The 23,872-nt window shown below is 28.8% G+C and overlaps 4 protein-coding genes across 9 annotated transcripts; 3 read left to right on the forward strand and 1 right to left on the reverse strand.

Moving 5' to 3' along the window:
• The first annotated feature begins 2,802 nt into the window (after positions 1 to 2,802).
• LOC113376506 (casein kinase II subunit alpha) lies at positions 2,803 to 6,450 on the forward strand. 2 transcript variants are annotated; one of them, XM_026616453.1, is made up of 8 exons: positions 2,803 to 2,967; positions 3,716 to 4,017; positions 4,554 to 4,741; positions 4,809 to 5,001; positions 5,071 to 5,300; positions 5,369 to 5,517; positions 5,716 to 5,796; positions 6,110 to 6,444. In XM_026616453.1, the coding sequence occupies exons 2-8, from the start codon at positions 3,811 to 3,813 to the stop codon at positions 6,178 to 6,180; spliced, it is 1,119 nt and encodes a 372-aa protein (XP_026472238.1). In that variant the 5' UTR covers positions 2,803 to 2,967; positions 3,716 to 3,810; the 3' UTR covers positions 6,181 to 6,444. The 2 variants fall into 2 exon arrangements, with proteins under 2 accessions (XP_026472238.1, XP_026472237.1); XM_026616452.1 differs by lacking the exon at positions 2,803 to 2,967 and having other exon boundaries at positions 5,716 to 5,812; positions 6,110 to 6,450.
• Positions 6,451 to 7,360: 910 nt separating this feature from the next.
• Positions 7,361 to 16,478, forward strand: LOC113376661 (graves disease carrier protein homolog). 5 transcript variants are annotated; one of them, XM_026616664.1, is made up of 6 exons: positions 7,361 to 7,433; positions 7,893 to 8,314; positions 8,384 to 8,540; positions 12,799 to 12,940; positions 14,619 to 14,621; positions 16,131 to 16,478. In XM_026616664.1, exons 1-6 carry the CDS (start codon positions 7,376 to 7,378, stop codon positions 16,303 to 16,305), a joined length of 957 nt encoding a protein of 318 aa, XP_026472449.1. In that variant the 5' UTR covers positions 7,361 to 7,375; the 3' UTR covers positions 16,306 to 16,478. The 5 variants fall into 5 exon arrangements, with proteins under 5 accessions (XP_026472449.1, XP_026472450.1, XP_026472451.1 ...); XM_026616665.1 differs by lacking the exon at positions 7,361 to 7,433 and adding an exon at positions 7,448 to 7,469; XM_026616666.1 differs by lacking the exons at positions 7,361 to 7,433; positions 16,131 to 16,478 and adding exons at positions 7,527 to 7,770; positions 15,212 to 15,300.
• A 1,224-nt stretch (positions 16,479 to 17,702) lies between these two features.
• Positions 17,703 to 19,666, reverse strand: LOC113376663 (serine/threonine-protein phosphatase 2A catalytic subunit alpha isoform). Its single transcript, XM_026616668.1, has 5 exons — positions 19,404 to 19,666; positions 18,839 to 19,048; positions 18,464 to 18,768; positions 17,926 to 18,165; positions 17,703 to 17,857 (listed from the first exon to the last, which is right to left on the reverse strand). The coding sequence occupies exons 1-5, from the start codon at positions 19,503 to 19,505 to the stop codon at positions 17,785 to 17,787; spliced, it is 930 nt and encodes a 309-aa protein (XP_026472453.1). The 5' UTR covers positions 19,506 to 19,666; the 3' UTR covers positions 17,703 to 17,784.
• Positions 19,667 to 20,246: 580 nt separating this feature from the next.
• Positions 20,247 to 22,228, forward strand: LOC113375536. The gene is made up of 4 exons (XM_026615469.1): positions 20,247 to 20,371; positions 20,518 to 20,685; positions 20,765 to 20,857; positions 20,975 to 22,228. The coding sequence occupies exons 2-4, from the start codon at positions 20,536 to 20,538 to the stop codon at positions 22,226 to 22,228; spliced, it is 1,497 nt and encodes a 498-aa protein (XP_026471254.1). The 5' UTR covers positions 20,247 to 20,371; positions 20,518 to 20,535.
• The last annotated feature ends 1,644 nt before the right edge of the window (positions 22,229 to 23,872 follow it).

Genomic DNA, 23,872 nt, shown 5'->3' on the forward strand with positions numbered 1-23,872 from the left:
TTTTCTTGTTCGACATGTTCGTTCGTGTTCGTTCGTTAGGTGTGGACGCACCTTGATACATCTACTCGAAATACTTTACTCATAAATTAATTTATATTTTATTGATTAAATCGATTATTTACACATATCGGGAAGTTCATGTAACTTGCCTCAAAGCAAAATACCAATACCAACTAGTTATTATTACTATTATATATTAATAATTTTAGTTAATATGTACATAAACATCAGTACAAAAATTATTCTGATTTAAATATAATTACAATCGGGTAAAACTTTTAATAATATATTTTTATGTTTATAAACATTAATCAATACGAAAATTATTCTGATTCGAATATAATTACAATAGAATAATACTTTTTATAATATAAAAGTTTTTTATGTTATAATTATTAATCAGTACAAAAATATTTCTGATTTTAATTTAATTACAATCGATCGGGTAATACTTTTATAATGCAATTTTATACTAAATTGATTACTCAAAATCACTTCATTCAATAAAAAAAAAATCGAGCGATTGTAATTACTACGGATCTTTATTGTAAGTAATTGTTGCACATAAACTATTATTTATTTGTTATATTATATATCAATTAACCTTTTATTATTTTAGGCGCGCTTTATTATTATAGAAAGAAGAGTTTCACTTAGTGAAAATGTATATTAGCATATGCATTTTCTTATTTGGTTATGAGAAAGCTTGAATGCATTCCTAAAGGTAAGTACAATTTAAGTTTAGTCAATTCAATTGAAATTAATTTAGTTATTTTTAGACGTTTTTATTAAAAGAATCAAAGAATGAATTCAAGTCTTTGATGCTTTTCAATTTCATCTCATAGCTAATTTATCCTCGTTGAAATATTTTGAATAGCAGAAAATATTTTCTCATTGTGAATAAAGTAAATAGTGTAAAAGTGAGTAAATAATGTAAGTTTTTTACATTTAGTTACTTTAGTAATAGTTTCAATTAACCACTTAAGCATATCGAACTTAAGCGCCGAATGTGTTTCGGCTCTCGCCATATACAAATTTTCGGTTTTCACTTCGAACGAGACTGTCTCGCTTAAGAATTGTTTCGATTTTTGCTATCGCGAATACTTCTCACCCCTTTATTTATATATTATCTTAAATTTTTTTATCTAAAGCGATCATTTTTAGCCTTTTTGCATCTATATCTAGGGATGTGAGCATAACAATGCTTTTTAACTTCCCGTAGGGATAGTTATAGTAATCGCAAAAAAATCGAAAATGAAAATTTTTATATATCTTTGCGTTTCAGAGGTTTCTGAACATTTTGGCATACCTTAGAAAAAATGGATGTATGTGTGTGTGTGTGTGTGTGTGTGTGTGTATGTATGTATGTATGTGCGTGTGTGTATGTATGTGCGGATACAAATTTTCGTCGACGATTTCGGGAACACGGATCAACCGATTTGAATAATTCAAAAAACATTCGATTCGTATTGATAAGGAGACGTGCTGATTAGTTTTTGGCAAAGACAGGTCTAGCCGTTCCAAAGATACGGGGCAAAAAGTGCCGAAAACGGTAACTCAGTTTTTAAGAGAACGGAGTGTCCAATTTGAATAAGTCAAAAAACGTTTTACTTGTATTGACAAGATGAAGAATTGACCAAATTTTCATAAAGGCAGGTCTAGCGGTTTCGGAGATCTAATGAAAAAAGTAAAAAAAAATGCCATTTGGCGGTCAAAAATGATCATTAGACATATGCACATCAAATTATCAGATATTTTATAGAGATTTTAACAATAAGTATGAATTTTGTTTACATTCCTATGGGTTCCGTACCAATGTTTACGCGTTAGACGGCGACGCGGCGCTTACGCGCTTTGATATTTCGTCTTTATGCAGTTAAAGCAGTACGATTGCTTTGAAAAAAGGTCAGATCTTCCAAAATATGTCAAAATAAAGAAAACATTTTTTTTTTCAAAAAAAAAAGAAATTTAAATTTTTTTTTTTTTTTAAAAAATTTTTTTTCAAAAAAAAGTAATTTTTTGTCCAATTTGTCCATCTTATTTTTTCGAAGTAAATTTTTTTCAAAAATGTTAATCGTTTTTAAAAAAAAATAATTTTTGGTACGGGAAGTTTCAGCAATTTGCCTTAAGGCACGATGCCTTAATTGCCTTAAGACAGAATTCCACTTACAGCTAGTTATAGTATTATATTGTTGAATAGATTATTATTTCAAAAAGCTTATCAATTTGTACTTGTAAGTGGATATTTATCATATAATTGTTTAAAAGTACGATTTGGTGATTTTTGCAATATTTAAAAAAAATAGAATTTTTATTTTTTTTTTAAATATGTATTTTTTTAATTTTTATCTTGTTTCTACTTTGTATTATGATTTTTACAATATTAATGTGTCAATTAAAAACAAAAGAAAAACTGCTTATCCTTTGACCTCACTTCACACAAAAAAAAACAAAATAGCATCAAGTGATTAATATAAAAAATAAGATTTATTGTGAATTAAGGATCGATCCTCTAGTTATTTCTTGTAATATTTAAAAATGAATATATCAAAAATATATTCGATCATAGATCGTGATGAACATTCAGGTATGTATTTTAATTAGTGTGCATAAAAATATATAAATTGGCGCTAAAATGAAATGATTCTATTCGTTAAGTTTCATATGTGTATGTAAGAGCGAAGTCAAAATATCGTTATTGTTTGCGATGATCAGCGCCATCTATCGCTTACTCTTGTCCGTTCGCGCTACAAAATTTACGGAAAACCTCTTTGTTTCTCCAGTTGTCCGTGGCGGGATGTGTTCATCCATCTTGCTTTTTAGAATATTAGAAGCCGGCTCTCGTTTATTTCAAATTGCACGATCTTTTATATAAACTGCGCTAGAAGCTAAGTTTTTTGTGCAAATTAAATTTTGGAACTTGTTAAATAATTCAGAGATCCAGGATTTTGCCCAGGAATGTTTTAGGTATGGAAAAATATAATATCAAAATGGGCATGGCAATCTCGAACAGACGGTTCTAAAGTATAATGGCGTGTGAAGTATTCAATCTTTAGCCACAAAGTCATATACTTGGATTAGTATTGAAATAGTTTTATGTTCCTATGTGTATATTTTTAATAGTGCTATTTGTTCGATTCAATTCGAAAGTATTAGGACGAATAGTAGATTCACGTTTATCTAAAACGAATTCTGTTAACGTTGGAATCAGCCGTAAGTTTAGCTGTGAGCAATTTTATTAAAACAGCAATTTATGAAATTTCTGTTCAAACTATTACGTTTTATGGAAAAAAGTGCTAACTATTTTTATAAATATTGTGCAAAATGATATAATTTTATATTTTTTGTGTAAAGAAGTGATTTATGTGATAAACCTAACCTTAATCATGTTCATACATATTTTAAATCACGTTAAAATATATCTAAAAAAGTAATGAATTAAATTGAAAGCAATGTATGTTATTTATTTTTAACTTGTACTAATAATATTTCGATTATTTATTTTTCGCATATTTAAAGCATTTTTTGTCCATGTAATCTTTTCTCATAGTCAATTGCAGAAATGTTATTTATCTAGAATATACCTACCAGTTCTAATGCTAATACATTGATGCTAGTATTGTATATAGATGTTTAAATTTTTATTACTGTGGTTTATGCAAGTACATTAATCTGTCATTTAAATTAATATTACTTATTGCTAATTATCTTTTAGGCCACTTCTGGCAGTCTTATGCATATCGCATTACTTTGTTTGAGCCCCGCAAAGCTTGTTTGAGTACGAGCTGCAACGCGGGCCAACGTTCAGACATGGCTTTGGCGAGCAGAGCACGTGTCTATGCTGATGTTAACTCACGAAAGTTGAGGGAATATTGGGATTATGAAAGCTATGTAGTGGATTGGGGTCAACAAGATGATTATCAACTTGTTAGGAAACTTGGTCGTGGAAAATATAGTGAAGTTTTTGAAGCTATTAACATTGTGAATAATGAGAAATGTGTAGTGAAAATATTAAAGGTGAGTATTGTTTATAGTCAAGTGTTAGTTTATTTCAGTATATTGTATGATGCTTATAAATAATTTCGCCACGGCCTCTTGTTAATCTCCATATAATTAATCAGAGAAGAATATTATAAAAGTAACAGCATATTTTGATGTATTAGTTAAAGATTTCATTTGAATAAAAACTTCAAGTGGAAATATGAAAACATTTAAAAACATACTTTACTATTAGTAAACATAATAAAGCAAGCAAATAATTATTTAGGTGGTATTGTATATATTATAATTGATACCAAAACATTTTTAATGGCATTAGTTTTAAAGGGAGGGAAACATTTGAAGTATGTACAAGCATTTATTCTCTATAAATATATTAGTTTCATAAGAAACATTTTTTCAAATAGTTGTATTAACTTGTAGCTGATGAGTAAATAGAATATTACCTATTGTTATTATTCCAAAAACATAATTACTTATCAAATTATTAAAATGTCTTAACTTCTTTTCTGAATTCTTGGAATAGAATAATCCCATACTCTTTTTTCTTTCAGCCCGTCAAAAAGAAGAAAATCAAACGAGAAATCAAGATTTTAGAGAATCTACGTGGGGGAACTAATATAATTACTTTACAAGCCGTTCTGAAGGATCCAGTTTCACGCACACCTGCTTTAATTTTTGAGCACGTTAATAACATAGATTTTAAACAATTATACCAGACTTTAACTGATCTCGATATTAGGTATAAAAGAATTTAAATTATGAAATGAATATTTATTAGGCAGAATTGAGATTTGAATATTTTTTAGGTATTACTTGTTTGAGTTATTAAAAGCTCTGGATTACTGCCACAGTATGGGAATAATGCATAGGGATGTCAAACCTCATAATGTCATGATAGATCATGAAAATCGAAAACTTCGGTTAATAGACTGGGGTTTGGCAGAATTTTATCATCCTAATCAAGAGTACAATGTGCGTGTAGCCAGTAGATATTTTAAGGTATTGTCCAGCTCAATGTACAAAAATATATTGTATACGTATAGTTCAATTTCTCGTTCTATTTGAAAGGGACCTGAATTGCTAGTGGACTATCAGATGTATGATTATTCACTAGATATGTGGTCACTTGGCTGCATGTTGGCATCGATGATATTCAGGAAAGAACCGTTTTTTCATGGTCATGATAATTATGATCAGTTGGTTCGGATCGCAAAAGTACTGGGTACCGAAGAGTTATATGAATACTTGGATAAATATCACATAGATTTAGATCCCAGATTTAACGACATATTGGGAAGGTAAATGTGTATGATTATTATTCTCTTAGATTTATGAGACACTAATAATTTACCTAATAAATGTTTAGACATTCAAGAAAACGATGGGAGCGATTTGTACATTCTGAAAATCAACACCTGGTTTCACCTGAATCGCTTGATTTTCTTGATAAACTACTACGTTATGATCATTATGAGAGACTTACAGCAAGGGAAGCAATGGATCATCCATATTTTTGTGAGTTAAAAGAATATATTCTGCAAAATAATTCAAATTATGGATCCTTAATTATTCATTTAGAATGTTGATCTTCAAGCTTATCATTTTTTTGCACTATAATATATTATTTATTTATAGATTTATACATGTACAAATAATATATTGTCTTGGACAACAATTATCTGTTCTGAAATTAAATTATATATTAAATTACAGATCCAACAGTTAAAGAACAAGGCCGACAGCCGATTGTTTCATCATCACCTGCTCCCATTGCAGGCTGTGGGGGGCCTGTAGGTGAGTAGCACGCCAGGTATGCAATAGCACGCTCACTTCCTTACCCCTGCAGATTAATGTGTGGATATATTTTTGGGATTTCTAAAATAAACTTCATTTATGAATTAAATGCCATTGTTGAAGTTCACTTCAAGTTGTTTGAAGGAATTTATTTTACAACAATTTTTTTACAATTTATTTTTAAATTTTTTGTGTTAACTATGCTCACTTGCATGGCATTTTCCTCTATTCACAAATCTGCTGTTACAATTATATTTTATTGGCATTGCTTGCTGTATTGCAATAAATTTACTGATTTGATTATCTTTTGCAGGTGATTCCACACCACCAATTGTTTCACCTCCATCTGGTACACCGTCAGATTTGTTTGCCCTTCCACAGTAATTACTCTTGTTCTCAAAACTTGGAGTGGGGCCAACTTCTAAACATCATTGAGAATTTGGCTTACACAGTATATTTCCTGTTTTGTTTTTAATAAAAGCCCAACATCCAATTTTAGATAAATAAAAACGATGGCATAACTATGAAAATTACATCTGCGCTTTTCATAACCTATAACTGTAGTTTGTTATTTGTACATTACTTGTTCTTTCTGATGCAGCAAAGTTTAGACAAAACGAGTTTTTGTTTATAGATTTTTTTTTTATAGATTTTAAATCACAGAATGTAATTTTCATTATAAATATAAATATATATATATAAAAAAATTGAATAAATTTAATTACTAAAACAATAAGCATTTATTTTTTTATTTGCATTTTATAGTATTTGAAAACTTCTAAACTTCTAGCAGATTATTAGTAACATTCTGTGTATTAAAGTTATTAAAAAAATCTTCTCGATTTATAAAATTGATAATGCATTTGTAATTTAACTGCTCGTGTTAATTATTTATATTTACAAATATTAGTGTTTTATAGTTTTTTAATGAATTAAACTATATTAAAATGTAATTAATATAAAATATAGAAATATGGTAGATTGTACATATTCCAATTGTTTTGATAGTTATTTCTACTTTATATTTTGGCCAAAGTATTTTTCAATTTATTTTAGCAAGTGATTTTAGTCACAATTACTTCTTTAGCTTCACTAACTTTAGCAATTAAGGACAATTGGTTTATTGCTTTATTTTATAAATATTAACTTTGTTTAACTTTGCAGTGATTATTTTTCTATATGTGCTTTTGTAATAAATTCAAAATTCTTTTTTGTTGTCACTGTAATAAGTTATTTCAATGAAATATAATTTTGTGAAATATTGGAAGTTCTGAAATATTGAGGTGATTTTTAATATTCATTTACAATATTTAATGTTAGCATATGTTTTTCTTTTTTTTTTTATTGTGTAGTGTATCGCCAGTGTATCGCATTATTCGATTTCGCATTTGAATATTCTAAAGAATATGCAAAATGAACTGATATTATCATTGACCGATTGTGAGTTGAGGACATCGTTCCCATCGTTCCCTGATTTTGAAATTAGCGCTTGAATGTTGGCGTTATCATATCGCCTCATCTGTGTTGACTGTTGCTGCTCTACTCACTCTGGCCCATTGTCAACATTTCCGATCTGGCAATGTTTTCCATTGTCACTTTGACGTTTGTGATGATAACGGATGAGCGGTTATGTTTAGGTATGTTGCCGAGCACTTTCTTTTAGTTGTAAGGAGGTTAGTAGGTTTTCTTATTCAATAATAAGGTCGAAGGCCGCATAATGTACTAAAATATTGTGAGACGAACTTTCTGCATACAACAATGATGCATATTAATACTATATCAATTTATATTTAGTTAACTTATATGCATTCAGTGAATTTATAATTATTGCAATAATGTGTTAGAAGTGGTATTTTGCATTTAATTTATCATTAATTCATACAGTTTTTAAGTGCAAAGCATAATCCAAAATGGCATTAGAAACCACTAATGCAAAAAACTATGAATTTGTTCTGAAGTCATTTTTAGCAGGAGGTAAATCTGAAAAATGTTTATATATTTTGATATTTTGTTTGATTTATTATATAAGTAATTAATAATAATTGCCACACAAAAGTAATACTGTTTGAATAAATTGAATGTCAACAACCTTATAGGTATTGCTGGAATGTGCAGCAAAACAACTGTTGCACCATTGGATCGCATTAAAATTTTATTACAAGCTCACTCTAAGCACTACAAACACTTAGGAGTTTTTAGTGGTTTAAGACATATTGTTCATAAAGAATCTGTATTTGCTCTGTACAAAGGCAATGGTGCTCAAATGGTTAGAATTTTTCCATATGCTGCTACACAATTTACAGCATTTGAGATTTATAAAAAGTACTTATCATCAGTACTAGGCCCGAATAAGTATATTAAGAATGGAGATAAATTTGTAGCTGGCGCTTGTGCTGGTGTTACTGCAGTGACTTTCACTTATCCATTAGATACAATACGAGCACGACTTGCATTTCAAGTGACAGGTGAACATAAATATACTGGAATTATAAATACTGCTGTTACTATGTTCAAACATGTAAGTTTGTTATCACAGATTTAGCTATAATTTCGTGTAACATAGCTTTACATATTTTTTTCATTGTAGGAAGGTGGTATGAGAGCTCTCTATAGAGGTTTTGTCCCTACAATGATGGGAATGGTGCCGTATGCTGGCTTTTCCTTTTATTGTTTTGAAACTCTAAAATATTTTTGTATGAAATATACACCACATTTTGCATGTAATCAGCTGGAGAGGAATACAGGTCATATTATAACATTTTTATAAATATTAAAGAACTGTATCATTTTTAACTATTTTTCAAATTATCAGATACTGTTATTGTTTTGCATGCAAAATTGTCAATTATCATCTAATTTTAATGCTAATTTTATCTTTTCTCAACATCATTTTGAATCATTTAACTCCAAGTTTGGAAAGAGTATGTGTATGTGAGTCAATTGTTGACATTTCATCTACGTTTGCAAAAACTGCTCCACCGATTTAAAAATTTTAAAATCATTCAATTAAACTTGACAAGAACTAGCATTGATTATTTTTGCAAGGTGATCGTCTGAGTCATTTATTCAGAATTTGCAGAAAAGTAGAGATTTTCTAGTCAACGTATTTTTCAAAAGAATTCTCAACTGATTTTGAATATTTAAAAACTGTTCAAAAGATATCATTTGAGAATCTTGCTGATTGGTTTTTGGAAAAGATCGATAGGACCTAATCGGTTTCTTCATAATTGTTAAAAAAAAGCAATTGACGTTTTTGATAAATCTCTGTGTGATGATAAGTTTTGGATCGATATTAATATACTTCAATTTTATAAGTCTTAAGATGAACAGTTGCATTATAAAAAATCATCAATGTTTCGAATAATGCACCACAATTTAGCCTTAGCTACGCAGTCCTCTTTATCTCAAGATGCATTAATATTTATAATGCACATTATAAATATTATAAGTTTGTTTGAAAGATATTAATTTGTAACCATTTTTTTTATGAAAACTAAGATTTTGTGTTTGAAATGAACAGTTGAAAATTTTATTCATGCAACTTGCCTTAACGAACATACAGGCAAACTAAATGTTGTTAAAATAAAAATTACAATATATTTATACTACAATATTTATTACTATTGTTCAAATGCAAATACATGCTATAGGACTATTTAAAAAAAAAAATTTATTCATCGAGTTAAATGAATTTGAATTTTCTGAATAAATAGCATTATTATTGCTTTAATGTATTATTTTATATTTACTTTTTAATTTTCTGCTGGGTTTGTGTTCATAAAAATTTTATTGTGGCAAATGATGGTGCAGCGTAATGATACACAGAATTCAATTCATATTTTATTTGCGTATCCGTTTTGTCTTATATTTAAAAACAAATATTTAATAACAGCTCAATACTCAATTTTCTTAAAAGCCCTTAAAACCCCTACTCAACCCTTAAAAAATGTACAACTTCATTCACCAGTTTTTATTGACGAGTGGCCCCTTTTTCATGTTGAGGTCAAAACTTTTCAACCCACTCTCATATATATAGTAGAATCCGCTTAGCATGACATCGAAGGGACGCCGAAATCTCGTTATACTAAGCGGTCGTCATACAAAGCATACTGATGAAAAACTATTTTATATAAAAATGTCTTTTTTTACTATTTCTCTATAATTTGTCATCTGGCCCTTTCTACCCCATAGGCGGGGTAAAATGGAACATCCAAGTGGCGAACAGACCCAGTGTCTTTACAAAATAATAGCTACATTATTCATATAATGCAAAATATAAATTTTATGGGTACTTAGTCTTTTGCAAAGATAACACTGTATATTACATTGATATGGTTTTTTGTCAGAAATATTCATCAGAATAACTATTTATTTAATTTATCTCTTGTAAAAATGCTTGTTTTAACTTACTTTACTTTTTTATTCACTATTTTTTTTATTGTTTGCACCTTTGCCGGAGTCTTCAGTTGGTCCATTTTACTCTACCCACGTATAAGCTTAATACATTTTATAAAACAACTAGCAAACCCGACGAACTCCGTTTCGCCACAATTTTTTGTTTGCTTTATATTTGAAAAGGAAAAATGTGATTTTATTATACAACAGTAATGATTTTCTTTCGATTACAAAAATGAAGTGTTTTTTAGTTGAACTTATCAAAGTAAATAAAAGTGAATCCGCAAATTATCCGTTTTATTGAAGTGCTCTTTGGTAAACCATATTTTTTGTTTTTTGGTCTGACGTTAACACAAACAAAGCGGATGGATTTCCAACTCGTGAACAGGCAACGTATAACTGCCCATGGGAAAAACAATGATTTTATAAATAATCTATTTGAAATTTATCCCGCAAACACTAAGCGATTGGCCTTGTTATTGCGAACGCAAGGCGAACTGGAAATTGCAATCGTTTGAAGTCAAACGGAAGACCAGTCGGAATCATTGGTATGTCACCAAATCGCCAGCAATTTTTGATTGAATGGTGAAATTCAGTGCGTGTACACCATTATTATTTGCGGCAAGAATTGATCGTTGACTTAACCAAGCATAATCCTGATAATTCTCACTATTGTAATTACTCAAATTTTTAATTACGGTGCGTTAAGCTTGCATTAAGGCACGATTCCATGCACAAGTAATTTTCTTAGCAATAAACCTTGCGGAGCCCGAGGCTTTTCCAACGAATTCAAAATTGTCGAAATCGGTTTGTGCGTTCTGGAGTTATATCGTCAAGAAGGAAAAACCGACTTATTCATATATATATATATATATATATATATATATATATATATATATGTAGATCTATTTGAAATTATTTTAAACAATTGTTGATTATTTTCATTACTCGAATTTTTAATTACGGTGCGTGCAGTTCTAGCAATTTGCATTAAGGCACGATGCCATGCACCACTAATTTTCTTAGCTATAAACCTTGCGGAGCCCGAGACCTTTCCAACGAATGCAAAATTGTCGAAATCGGTTCGTGCGTTCTGCAGTTATTTCGTCAGGAAGGAAAAACCGACTTATTTATATATATATAGAAGATTAAATTACGTGTACTTAAAATTATATTAAGGTCTCGTAAAGTAAACAATGAAAGAAATAACTTTTGTTATGGATTTTTAAACATTGCCGTCTATCTCCTGATACCGAAGTCGTAAGATTCAAGGTGATGGCTGTTTATACATCTTTTGCTATCTACTCTCAAATTGTTGTTAAAAAATTCTAATTTTATTTGTTTTTGAGATGTCTGTAGTGGACCTTTAAGCTCCGCTGTACCCACCCATGTACATACAAATATGTTACTTTAATGTAAGTAATAATATTCGTTTGATTTCGTTACTTCATTTTATTGTAAAACAGTTCCTGGTGCTGTTGTGCACAAAGACATAGCAATTGCTTTCGCACTATGCCACATCATGTAAAATCATGTCGGTCATTATTATAACTGGACATATTTTTTTTTTCAATCGAATTTTATATGAAAATCAAACTTCATAGTACAATTACGTCAATGTAAGCGGTCGGTCAATATGAAACGGGGTCGTGAGTTGGAAGCCGCAAGCGGTAAGGGTACATTTTTTAATTTTATTTTTTTTATAATTTGTAATCAAAAAATACATACACCCCTACATTTTCACCTTTCTACACCAACCCTTATCGTAATAGTTATTTTAGCAATCGAATAATGTTTTATTGCATCAATAAATATTTTTCACTAAATTTTGATTGACTATCATAAACTTATGGAACGGCTTAAATTTAGCTTTAATTTATCATTATTTTATTTTTGTAACTGCCTATAACATCTTTATTTAATTTATGACCAATTTTCTTTTAATTTTAATTTTTTATAATGCAAAATTGAAAAATGCAACTCCAAATTTTCATTCTCCTACAACAAATCCTTATTTCAATTACCGTCTCTTTTGTGACTGTGTCACTCAATTTCAATCGAGATTTTTCTGAGCTTATGAATTTAATTTATCCGCTCTAACCATTGAAACTTTTTAAAACAATTCTTAGATATTGGCGATGGAAAGATGAACTTTGATAAAGCTAGATGCGCAAATGATTGTTTGTTCAATTCTTGCAAAATCAAAGATTCGGAGGATTATGCCATCGTACAAATAGTCGCCGATGTGCACACACAGTACACAGTTATTTTTTGTACTAAAAATTTTATAAAAATATTTTTTATGGCTAAATAACGTTTGCCGTTCCAGCTATTATATGTATATATAATGTGTGTGTGATATACATATTCATAAAAATATATATAAAAGTGAGATTTAGTTTGCTATTTCACTTTACATATATTTAAAAAGTATATATTGATTTGCAGTTATTCGATCAATTTTATAATTTGCGGGTCGATTGTATCGATAGTAATTTGTTTGTTTCTGTATAGTGTTTTGTTTTATATTCTATCTATAAATTGTGTTCATGTATTTGCATATTTAATAATCTAATATTATTATTATAATATGCCAAATATTTGTAGGAGGTTTGGTGTTAACAATTCCAGCCAAATTGTTGTGCGGAGGATTTGCTGGTGCCGTAGCACAATCAATATCATATCCTCTTGATGTAACGAGGAGACGAATGCAATTAGCAATGATGACTCCAGAAACTGCTAAATTTGGGTAAGTTGATCGCATTCATCAACTTCTATATATATAAGCTTTACATAATATTTACAAATCCAAGACTCTACCTTTTAATATATATTTATGTATATATGTGTATTCATATATGTATATATTTTTGTATATATGTATTTATATTTTTGTATTTGTATATATATATCATCGTAGCTACTAGTGACATGGTGCACAACAAATTGTGCATTCATACACTCACACACATATATACATATTAGGTGTCCCAGAACTCAACATCAAGCCGAATAAACGGGGTGAACTGATTGTGAAAGAAATGCATTTGCAAAAATCATGTTATTTTTACTCGAAACTTTTTATTATAAAACTATCAAGTATTTTACCATTTTTATAATTCTGATTAAATGCGCCAACTTTTGATTTGGTTTGATGCGCAAGTACACTTTAGTACATTTTTTTAAAGGAGGGCTTTAAAATTTTAAAAGTATAATTAAACAAGAAGTCGTATTTCTTGAAAAGTTGGAGTAAAAATGTTATCTACGGTTACGGATCCAAAGGTTAAATGATCAAAGTAGATATTCATTGACCAAATTAACCGAATAGTGGTCTAGGTTGCGCTTTAACACATAGAAGAGCGCATCAAAAGTCGTGCTTTACCCGTGGGGACTGAACCAAAAATTGTCTAATCTAGATAACCCACCGTTGTGTGCCACCGGTGGCAATGCGGTCTTTAAGGTGTTAAATATCATAATTTTCAAACTCGTGATTTTTTTTAATATTTTTTTTTCATATAATATATCACCCCATTTCGATTCTGGGCACCCGTATATGCTATATAATGGCTACATACATCTTATCTGCACTAACATAACTGAACTGATACATTTGAGTTTTATTTCTGAGTTTATTAAAAAAACTCCGTTTCAATCATGTTTACATGGTTAATGTTTTTGAATGTGTTACGTTAATCAATTCAGACAACATTTGAATTGAATTTTGTATAAAACAATTGCGAATAATGTTTGACAAAGAACTATTGAGAATTTTAATTAATCTGTTATATTGATTTTTTACCGTTTTTTTAGTTCTTTCTGTGTGAGCCACTTGCAACAAAACACTAATATAATATGCTAGTTCATTTGTTCTGAATTTCCTAATATTTTGTTTTTTGATATACGCATAATTTTATTCAGCTTTCGAAAAGTACGTTTATTGAAGCTAAGATTGTTTTAGAACTTTGGGAGAGACGTTTTTTTACTTAATTACCATTATAACGGCAATGGCATGAAATTTCAATGTGATTTTGTACTTTGAAATTAATACATTTTGTAGAAAAATCAAAAATTGGTTGTTATTTAACAATTAGTACCATTTGCCTATATTTTTTATAAATTTAAAAAAGTAAATCGACCACTTCAATGTACGTACAAGTTTAAAATATAATGTAAAAAATGAAAATTATTATACTCGCGTGTAATATACTATCGTGTATAACTCTACTTACTTTGTAGTTGTATTTATACTAACTGCAATCATTACATAATTTGTTTTCATCTATTAACTACTTAGTAAAAATTTCGTAAATTGGTTTATTTCATGAAACTGCAAATAATATTTTAAATTAATGTTGTCTATTTGTTTCATGCTCTTCTATCTAAATGTTCATGATCTATTGCTGGTGATGGTATACTGCTCTTTGTAGAAGGTGGGTCATTGGTAGTATATCAATATATAATTTCACATGCTTGATAGTTAACACGTCGAGTCCGGCGTCGAGTTTGCTGACTTTTCCGTTCAACCGGCAGTGACGAATGGTCAGCAACGTTTATTATGTGCCATATTTTTGTTTAGGATGTTTCAATAAATTTTAATAAAATTATATTTAATCGCACTTCCATTACGACTGAATTTATTTTTAACTTCAATACTGTCGATTTTACGGACTTTCCAAACAGAATATCTAGTGCCAGGTCCTTGGGCCCGATGCTGGTCATATGGTAAGTTGGATTTTGTTCCCAAGGACCGACGCCGGGCTCAACGTATTAATATTATCGTAATAGTGTCTTGACAATATACTATGGAAACTTTGAGAGTAAACTTTTTTCGCTTATATGCAAGATCAGCGTTTAAATATAAAGCAATTTCACTTTTTCTACAAAAATAACAGTGCGAAAAATTTAAATTATAATTTGGATCGATTATTTTTCGTTGTCAAACTAGACTGTGCTTACTTTTCAAAATACGAGTTAGAGAAAAGTCGTGTGATACTAATTTTTGTCGATTTGAACAATATAGTGTGATAGCAGGATGGTTTACAGGGACAATGAAGTTTACGTTTCTCAACAACTTATTTATGGAATACAATTAACCTTCTTATGCTCGCGCCAAATAGTTTAACATCTATACCAGACCTTAACTTTGGCTCCTTATATCTGCTATTTTTATTTAAAATAAAGAAGATTTATTTCGAGTAGCATAATCTATTTGAAATATATAAAATTATTGGTAAGAAAATCTAGTTTAAAAGGTTATTATTATCAAAGTAATTTTAAAATAAAATAATGGTCCTAAATTTATTTATCAATCATTATATTAATAATCAAATCTTTTTGATAAAATTATGCACATCCATTTAGTGCATAATTTCAGTGCATTTTCCTATTCATTAGGTCGGTATAAATCAATTTTTATATTAACAACTTTTTTTAATTTTACTCTCAAGCACACACATATAACGAAATTTTATTAATACTTTATTTGTGAATCGTATATTTAATTGTGGATTAATTGAATTAACACTTGTTTTTTATATTCAAGTTTTATTAAAATTTATTCAGGACACTTTGAAACTCTACTTCATGCCTACAAAAATAAAATCGTTCAAATAAGCTTGCAATGTTTTATTTATACAGTATACAATGTTGTACCTATTACAATATACTATTTATTCAAATACATATTTTAATTATTATAAAAATGAACCAAACCAAACAATTACATCATTTATCCCTGAACTCACTATAATAGCTTTTTCATAATTAATTTTGAAAGAGTGTTTTCATAAGAAAACAACGTAACACATTGCAAGGAAAGAAGCATGTATACAATGCACTATAAGTTGTGACCAGCACAACATTCTCAACTTGAATAATAGCATGGTCAGAATCTTTTGCCTATTAAATGTTATTAATTTGCATGACTTGTTATTCCACAGCATGGGTATGTTCCAGACTCTATCATTGATATACCAAGAAAATGGTATCATTCGAGGTCTTTATAGAGGAATGAGTATTAACTATCTAAGAGCTATCCCAATGGTTGCCGTTTCGTTTTCAGCATATGAATTGCTGAAGCAAATGTTGCAGTTAGATACTGGTATGCAGTTGTAATGCGTGAACTTATAGTACAATTGACCAAAAGGGAACTCCGTAAGTTCCTTTAGAAAATATTTTCTTGTATTTAACCCTTTCCACTCGCGAATTCCGGAATTTATATGTATTTTGGCGCCGGAGCGGCGGCATCCGAGTCAAAAGGGTTAAGTTTTAATTATTGTATGTATGTATTTATAATGTGAATTAATTTATAGGGATATAAACATACACAAATATTTATACATATATTTATTTTTATAAACTAATAGGTTTTATGGATTTTTTTACATATATGTTAAAAATGCAAAGTGGGACAATATTTTTATATGTTTTAAGCCTTTCAACTCATTACATGAATTGTCACTTTGTATTCATTATTAATAAAACAAAGGGATTGAATTTAAATCGTATTATTTCTGACCATATCTTTCTTTCTTGGAACATATACAAGCTTGCAATGGCAGTAGTTTTCCTTGGGATACAATTCTGCATGGTTTCTGTTAACAGTAATTATTATAAAGGCTTGATTTTATATCATGATCTATAAAACAACCAGCTTTTCTATGTTTAATTCTGGTATCAATACTTATATCAAAATTGGCCTTGAAATATGACACATTGTATCTGTACAAACATTTCATGTAATTGCCACACTAATATCTATCTATAAAATTTATTGATAAATTAGGATTTATAACACAATGTTAAGAAAACTATAGGCTCACTCAGACCATGATAGTTAGTAGTATTTACATAGTCTTTCAACCAAAAGTTGATTTACCCTAACGCAACACATAGACAAAACTAAATTGAGATTAATGTGGCATTTCCTTTTTTAAAATACATGAATAAAATGCATTTATATGCCATATTCTACAATAGGTATAAACATTTGTTTTCCTATAAAGCAAATTACACAGAACAGTTGATATAACAAATTAGTTGTTTTTTTTTAAACTCATGTCGAAAGAATAAAATTTGTTCAGTGTTCAGCATTAATACCAAAAAATAATACTTATTTTACATGATTTAATATTTTTTTGTATACAGCAATATCAAAATATTAAAGGATAATGTTGAATCATTTGTTCATATTCAGAAAAATAAATGTTTAATATAGGGTTTTTATACAATCTTCATTTCAAATTACAGTTCACATTGTAAATCTGACCATGAAAATTCTAAAGTACTTAATTCTGTACTTGTTCATTATTGTTACAAACAGAATGATTAAAACAGTGGTCATTATTATAATACTTATTTATATTTCACTATAACATTCTCTTAACTGTTTATCTTAGAAAAATTCAGAGCAATAGCGTTAAATTTATTTTTCCGAGTACAAAGTTAGCGTTTTCGTGTTGCCGATGACGACAAAATAAATTATATAATATCAAGTGAACACGAGGAGATATGGGACGTTTTACTGGACGCTGTTATGGAAAGGGAAGAAACTTATACTGGGAATGGATAAATTAACACAATTGATAGAATAATCTACAAGAAGTAATCTGGAGTTCTTCTAGTAACATGAGGTTCACCACGTCTAGGAGCTGGATCAAATTGTAGGCTAGAAAAGTTATAATTTAATGAAATATTTCACTTTTTTTTATCTCTAATATTGGTCAAACTACTTACAATGAATATTTTAATGCATCATCTAATTCCATAATTGCTGCTTGGTTGCCACAACGATAGCAATAATTAGGAGCCGAGAATATCGTCACAACATTACGATCATGACACCAATTATAGCCTTCCATAACTAGCTGATGTGCTCTTGATACTAATGTCAAGCCATTTGAATGGTTAAATGTTTCTGAAATATCTTGGCCAAAAGTGTATCCAGCACCACGTGGCGAGATTCCCCAACCACCCCTAAAGAAAAATAATTATGGTATGTAATAGAATATTGAATATTGCCATAAATATATAATATAAACATATATTTATAAGTATTAACTTCCAGTTTAATAGCATAAACATATATTGTTACTGAGATACAAAATCATTTATGTTAGCACCAGGTAAATTAAATTTACATCTCAATAAGATTTCAGCATAAATGGCAAGCTCATAAAAATGTTGTAGAAAATATTTATCTAGAACTTCATTTGAAACATCATACTGAACATATAAAAATAAAAGTACAATACAATATACATTCATAACTTACCGGTCATCAGGATCTGACCATAAAAGATCACACATAGGACCTTCATGTGGAACTTCCTGCAAACGGTCTAAAGCCCTAATATGATCTAAAGTATCAATTGAAGGGCTCAAACCACCATGCAAACAGAATATTTGTCCATCAACTAAAGCGGTAAGTGGTAAATAATCAAATAGGTCTGTGAAGAATTTCCAAACATTTGCATTTCCATATTTTCGTAAACATTCATCATAAAAACCATAAACTTGTGTAATTTGACGTGACTCATGATTTCCTCGCAGTATAGTTATTCTTTCACGATACCTAACCTAATAAATAAAAATAAAATGTTTAGAAAAATGGTTGGCAAGTTGAAGTATTAAAATTTACTGTAATTACTTTTAATGCAACCAAAAGAGTAACAGTTTCAACAGAATAATATCCACGATCTACATAATCTCCCATGAATAGATAATTTGTGTCTGGAGAACGCCCACCTATCCGGAATAGTTCCATCAAATCATGGAATTGTCCATGTACATCACCACATACTGTCACTGGACATTTCACTTCTTGAACATTGGATTCTTTTGCCAATATTTCTTTGGCCTTAAAATGAAAAAATCATGTTAAAATTTTTGACAAATATCTTAGGAATAAAAATCATGGAGCATAGAAAGATAATATGAAAATAGTTAATAAGTTAATAATACAGTTCAATAAATATAAGATGATGAATCAAGACGATTTATGCCATATTTGTACAATTTACGATCGTCTACATCACACTATTACCGACACGAGTTGAGGCACATAATGATTGACGCAATGTACACTGTACATACACACTATATATTACATCTGAGATTTCAGTCCAACTTTTGATAACGTTGACACAACACATGTCGTTTATATTAATATACATACTCAACGAATTCAGCATTACGACTCATAAGACTTTTACCTTGTCGCAAAGAGTTTTCACCTGACTTTCTGTCAATTGCTTACAGTCATTTAATTGTTCGATCCACTGATCTAGCTCTTTTAGGGAGGCTTTCTCGTCCATTGCCCTCTTTTTATATTAACGCAACAAACGTTAATACTATATTTTAGTAGTTTATATAATTATACTATCACTAAACATACAAAAACTAATTATAATGCTACCCGCTATTGCATATAAGATTTAGGAATCCACAAGCAAAATGGCTGATATGTCTATGACGTCATGTTAAAATTAGCGATACCAGCGCCATGGAGTTGTAAATAACTATCAGTAACCCTCATATTTATATTGGTAATGATTACATTTTCAAATTTAGTTATAACGAGTATTCTTAATCAGCACTTTACAATTCTGAATTGAATATCATCGAAATAATCGAGTTATCACATAATATTTCCTTTTTATGTTTTTAAACTTTGATTTTTACTTCCTTTTTATGTTTGTGCGGCAAGACTAACATAGATAAAACAAGAGTATACTATTAATTTTAATTGTGACTATTATTTTTAATTATAGCTAAATATATATATATATATATATATATATATATATATATCATTAATCTATGATATAATTTTTTTCATTTATATTTTATTTGTTGAATAATTTGTTTTAAGAAAAATAGCTTTAATGACTTATAATTTTAATAAATGTTTGCTAATGTTAATTAAAAGTGTAGAAATGATTTATTAGTTATATATCAACAATCTTTCAATCAATCAATTCTTTTATTTGTCTGACCATCGCCCCACAACCTTTGTGTCTCCTCACAGATTGTATCGAAAAAATATAGGTGTGTATAACACCTTTATGTTGGCGATTCGGCATGTTATAAGACATGTCAAATTGTCACTTCGTAAATCTGTTGACGAACTAGATGATCATAATAAACAAAGTGTCAAAGCCAATTTTCAAATTTTTCCTATGTTAGTTGATAATACAATGATATATTATACTTGAATCAAAAATGTACATTTGAAGCTATCTATTATTATTATTACAGCTTAATATAGAATATTATTCATGATTTCGTTATAAAAATAGAAATAAATAAATCATTTTTGTGTTTTAGAAATATTATCACACAAAAATGGTTGGCTGTTCTGTTCCTGGTTGTTCCAGCAGATCTGAGAAAGGTTTTTTTCTTAAGCAATTGCCGACTGATCCTATAAGACGTGCAATGTGGATTGAAAAATTACCTCAACGTGACTGGAGCTTGCAGTATTTAAGAATATGTGAGGTAATAACAGAAAATACATATTTCATAACAAATTGAAATTCTATTTTATTATATATAAGAATTAAATGTTTTTGTATAGATTCATTTTGCTGCAGATCAGTTCGAAAAACTCAGAGTAGATGGAAAAAAGAAATTAAAAGCTTGTGCACTTCCGACATTATTTTATATGAAGGTATTATTAGATAATTATCAAGCAATTATTACTGGCATTAAATCTTTTTTAATTAACTTAGCTAATTATTTTGAAATTGTTAATTATTGTTATTTGATACTTTATTTGATTTTTTAGAACAAAAACAAAACCAAAAAAAAGAAGATCAAAGACAACTTAATAACCAAGGAGCAGATTCAGGAAGCTCAAAATAATGATATTTTAGAAATGATACCTCACTTGGCTGATGAATGTTTGAATAAATCCGCTATTAGCCATGCAGAACAGAATGCAACATATTTGTTAAATGAAAATTTTGCTCAAAACTCACAAGAAAATAAACTATCAATATCAATACAAAATAATTTGTGTATTGACAATGTAGCATCTAGTTACACTGGAGGTAGCGAAATAATACATTTAAAAAACATGGACATAAAAAATAATACAAATCTTTCTAAAACAGCAATTGTTAATCTGTTGCTAGAAACCACATTTGGAAATGATCCTCTATCTTGTTCTGATAATGATACGAGATCACAAAAACAAAATAATGAATTTCCAGATGTGAATAAACTTATAATGGAAAATGAATCCTACAAATTGAAAAATAAAAAACTTGAAGAAGATATAGTTCAAATATTACTAATACGAAAAGCGAATGAAGAGAGGTTCCAAGCAAGAATTGAAGAGCTTGAGAAGAAACTTGTAATTGCTGATAAATATCTCCGCAAAGTTCACCAAACACAATTGAAAGAAATAAACAAAATAAAAGAAAGAAAACAATTAATTTCAAAAGGCCTTAATGTGAATCATATATTCAATGAAGACCAATTAAAATATTTAGGGAAAAGGGAAACTTCTAGATTTTTCTGGTCTAATGAAACACTAAACACAGCTGTTCAGTTAAAGTTAATATTAGGTCATAAAAAGTTCAAAGATTTATTATCCAGAAATTATCCATTGCCATCTGTTCGTACAGTGAGCAGACGTTTAGAACGGTTTAAAGTGGCACATTTTCAGAAAGATGTTGTTCGGTTTCTTAAAGATAATCATTACAGTATTCCAGTTAATGACTTTGTGAGTGAAGACATGGACATTGATTTAGATTGTGGAGCGATACAACATAATGAAATAGTTTTTAGTTCCAATTTACCTGAAGATGATAATAGAATACCTACAATTTCTGACTTTAATGATATTTCCAGTAGTCAAATTCTTATGACAACACCCATGTCCGAAGAACCAGCAGTGGTAAATAGATTGCCTGTATTAAGTTTCCATTTTGTACAAGAAGATAATTTAAATATATCAAACTGTAAAATCAGTGATAATCCCAAACAAAGCATTAATTTAAATTTAGAGAATTTTGGTAATACTTTAACAAATTAGTTCCAGTTGATATAAAAGAGATTTATAAATTTATTTTAAAATTATATTGAGCCTAATCAATTTTGCAAAAAAAAAGTTGGATATTAAACTTATATATACAATATTATTGACTTTGTTTAAATTAATATTTAAAGATAGTATTTTTAATTTTATTTGTACATTTTATTAATATATCAATTAAAAGTACAATAATAAACATACATTTTATTACGCTCGAGTTAAGTGAATCTGTGTTATATGAGACAAAGAACTAGTACAAAAAGAAAAATCCAAAAATTAAAAAAAAGCATGCTACATATTATATTTTTATAATAAATAAATACATTTTTTTTTATAATACATATATTACATACTAAGTAATGCATATTAAATGAATTATATAATATTTTCTTTGTCTTAACGAATTGTAAGTGCTATTTGAGGCAAATTTTTTCATGATATTCTTTGTGCGCTTTTATCTGTACTATCCTCATATCATCCATGCTTTATTATCATTAAAAAATCTGTTGTTTTCAAAGATTATTATTATTTTACCATTTAAAATTTCGTTTTAAACTTTTGGGTAAATCTAGGCTAATGTTGACTAATTTGAAATTTCGTGCTCAAAAATCTATGAATTATGAAATATGACTAATTTTTAAGTAAGTCTAGGCTAATTTTGGCTAATTTGACTAATTTTGGATAATTTTGACTGTTCGAGTAAGTCTAGGCCTTTTTCCGGTAGAACGAACGCGCTCGAAAGAAAAATGTCAAACGAAGCCTAGACAATATAATAATAACGAAGTATCTGTTGCGCTGGTTTTATCAAGTTTGTTAAGCTGTTGTACGGTGACTGCACTAATTCTAAATTAGATATAAAGTTCACTTTTAATAGTTTCTTTTATATTTTATTAGGGTTTTGCTCAATTCTCGAAAAGTATTTGGGTGAAACCACGCTATAAAAGCTTATGCTTACTTATCTATGGTTCACCCTGATATAAAAGTAGTGCGATGGAAGTGTTCTAGTCGGCAGTCTGTACCGCGAAGTAAATAATATCAAATCAAATTTCAAACATATTTGGCTTGGCTTTATTATAAATTGGCTCGGTAAGTACATTTTTGTTTTTTAATTTATTAAAACTTCACTATTTTTTTATAAGAAAATGAATAACAAAAATCAAAGAATCAAACAAATGAATGTCACGGACAACCCCGATATAAATTTTCACTTGGAAATATTAATTAACTTAAATATAATTTTAAGTGAAAATAGCCCTTCCTGCTGCTTTGCTGCATCAAATTGAATAATATATCAAATTTAATAATACATCAAAGATTATTAGATAAAAATATCAAAAATCAAAGAATCAACAGTTAATTTATCTATGAACAGTTAGATTATCATCTAAAAATACGGGCAATAAGATTCTGATTGCTGTTGAATATGAGTATAAATAAAAAAAAAGTGATCACATTAATAAATAATTTGAGATACGATTAAATGATACTATTATGTTTTATTAATATTAATCAATGTTTTTTTAATTTTGAAAACTAATCCTAGTTTTCTTGTCCAACTTAAGGAGCATATGAAGCGATTATGTCACCGATAGATGGCTAATGTAGTATAATTTTTGTGCAATTATTAACTAATGTTTATATTTT

Source organism: Ctenocephalides felis, unplaced genomic scaffold, assembly GCF_003426905.1.
Source record: "Ctenocephalides felis isolate EL2017-DRISC unplaced genomic scaffold, ASM342690v1 CF-g0.4_SCAFFOLD_01886, whole genome shotgun sequence".
Taxonomy (NCBI): domain Eukaryota; kingdom Metazoa; phylum Arthropoda; class Insecta; order Siphonaptera; family Pulicidae; genus Ctenocephalides; species Ctenocephalides felis.

Coding starts and splice junctions, on each gene's coding strand:
- LOC113376506 (XM_026616453.1), top strand. CDS start 3,811: ATGGCTTTGGCGAGCAGAGCACGTGTCTATGCTGATGTTAACTCACGA. Junction 4,018..4,553: donor GTGTAGTGAAAATATTAAAG/GTGAGTATTGTT, acceptor TTTTTCTTTCAG/CCCGTCAAAAAGAAGAAAAT. Junction 5,301..5,368: donor TTTAACGACATATTGGGAAG/GTAAATGTGTAT, acceptor ATAAATGTTTAG/ACATTCAAGAAAACGATGGG.
- LOC113376661 (XM_026616662.1), top strand. CDS start 7,707: ATGGCATTAGAAACCACTAATGCAAAAAACTATGAATTTGTTCTGAAG. Junction 7,771..7,892: donor GAAGTCATTTTTAGCAGGAG/GTAAATCTGAAA, acceptor ACAACCTTATAG/GTATTGCTGGAATGTGCAGC. Junction 8,541..12,798: donor TCAGCTGGAGAGGAATACAG/GTCATATTATAA, acceptor AAATATTTGTAG/GAGGTTTGGTGTTAACAATT.
- LOC113376663 (XM_026616668.1), bottom strand. CDS start 19,505: ATGGACGAGAAAGCCTCCCTAAAAGAGCTAGATCAGTGGATCGAACAA. Junction 19,049..19,403: donor TGAAAACTCTTTGCGACAAG/GTAAAAGTCTTA, acceptor TTTCATTTTAAG/GCCAAAGAAATATTGGCAAA. Junction 18,166..18,463: donor TGGTCAGATCCTGATGACCG/GTAAGTTATGAA, acceptor ATTTTTCTTTAG/GGGTGGTTGGGGAATCTCGC.
- LOC113375536 (XM_026615469.1), top strand. CDS start 20,536: ATGGTTGGCTGTTCTGTTCCTGGTTGTTCCAGCAGATCTGAGAAAGGT. Junction 20,686..20,764: donor AGTATTTAAGAATATGTGAG/GTAATAACAGAA, acceptor GTTTTTGTATAG/ATTCATTTTGCTGCAGATCA. Junction 20,858..20,974: donor CGACATTATTTTATATGAAG/GTATTATTAGAT, acceptor TTGATTTTTTAG/AACAAAAACAAAACCAAAAA.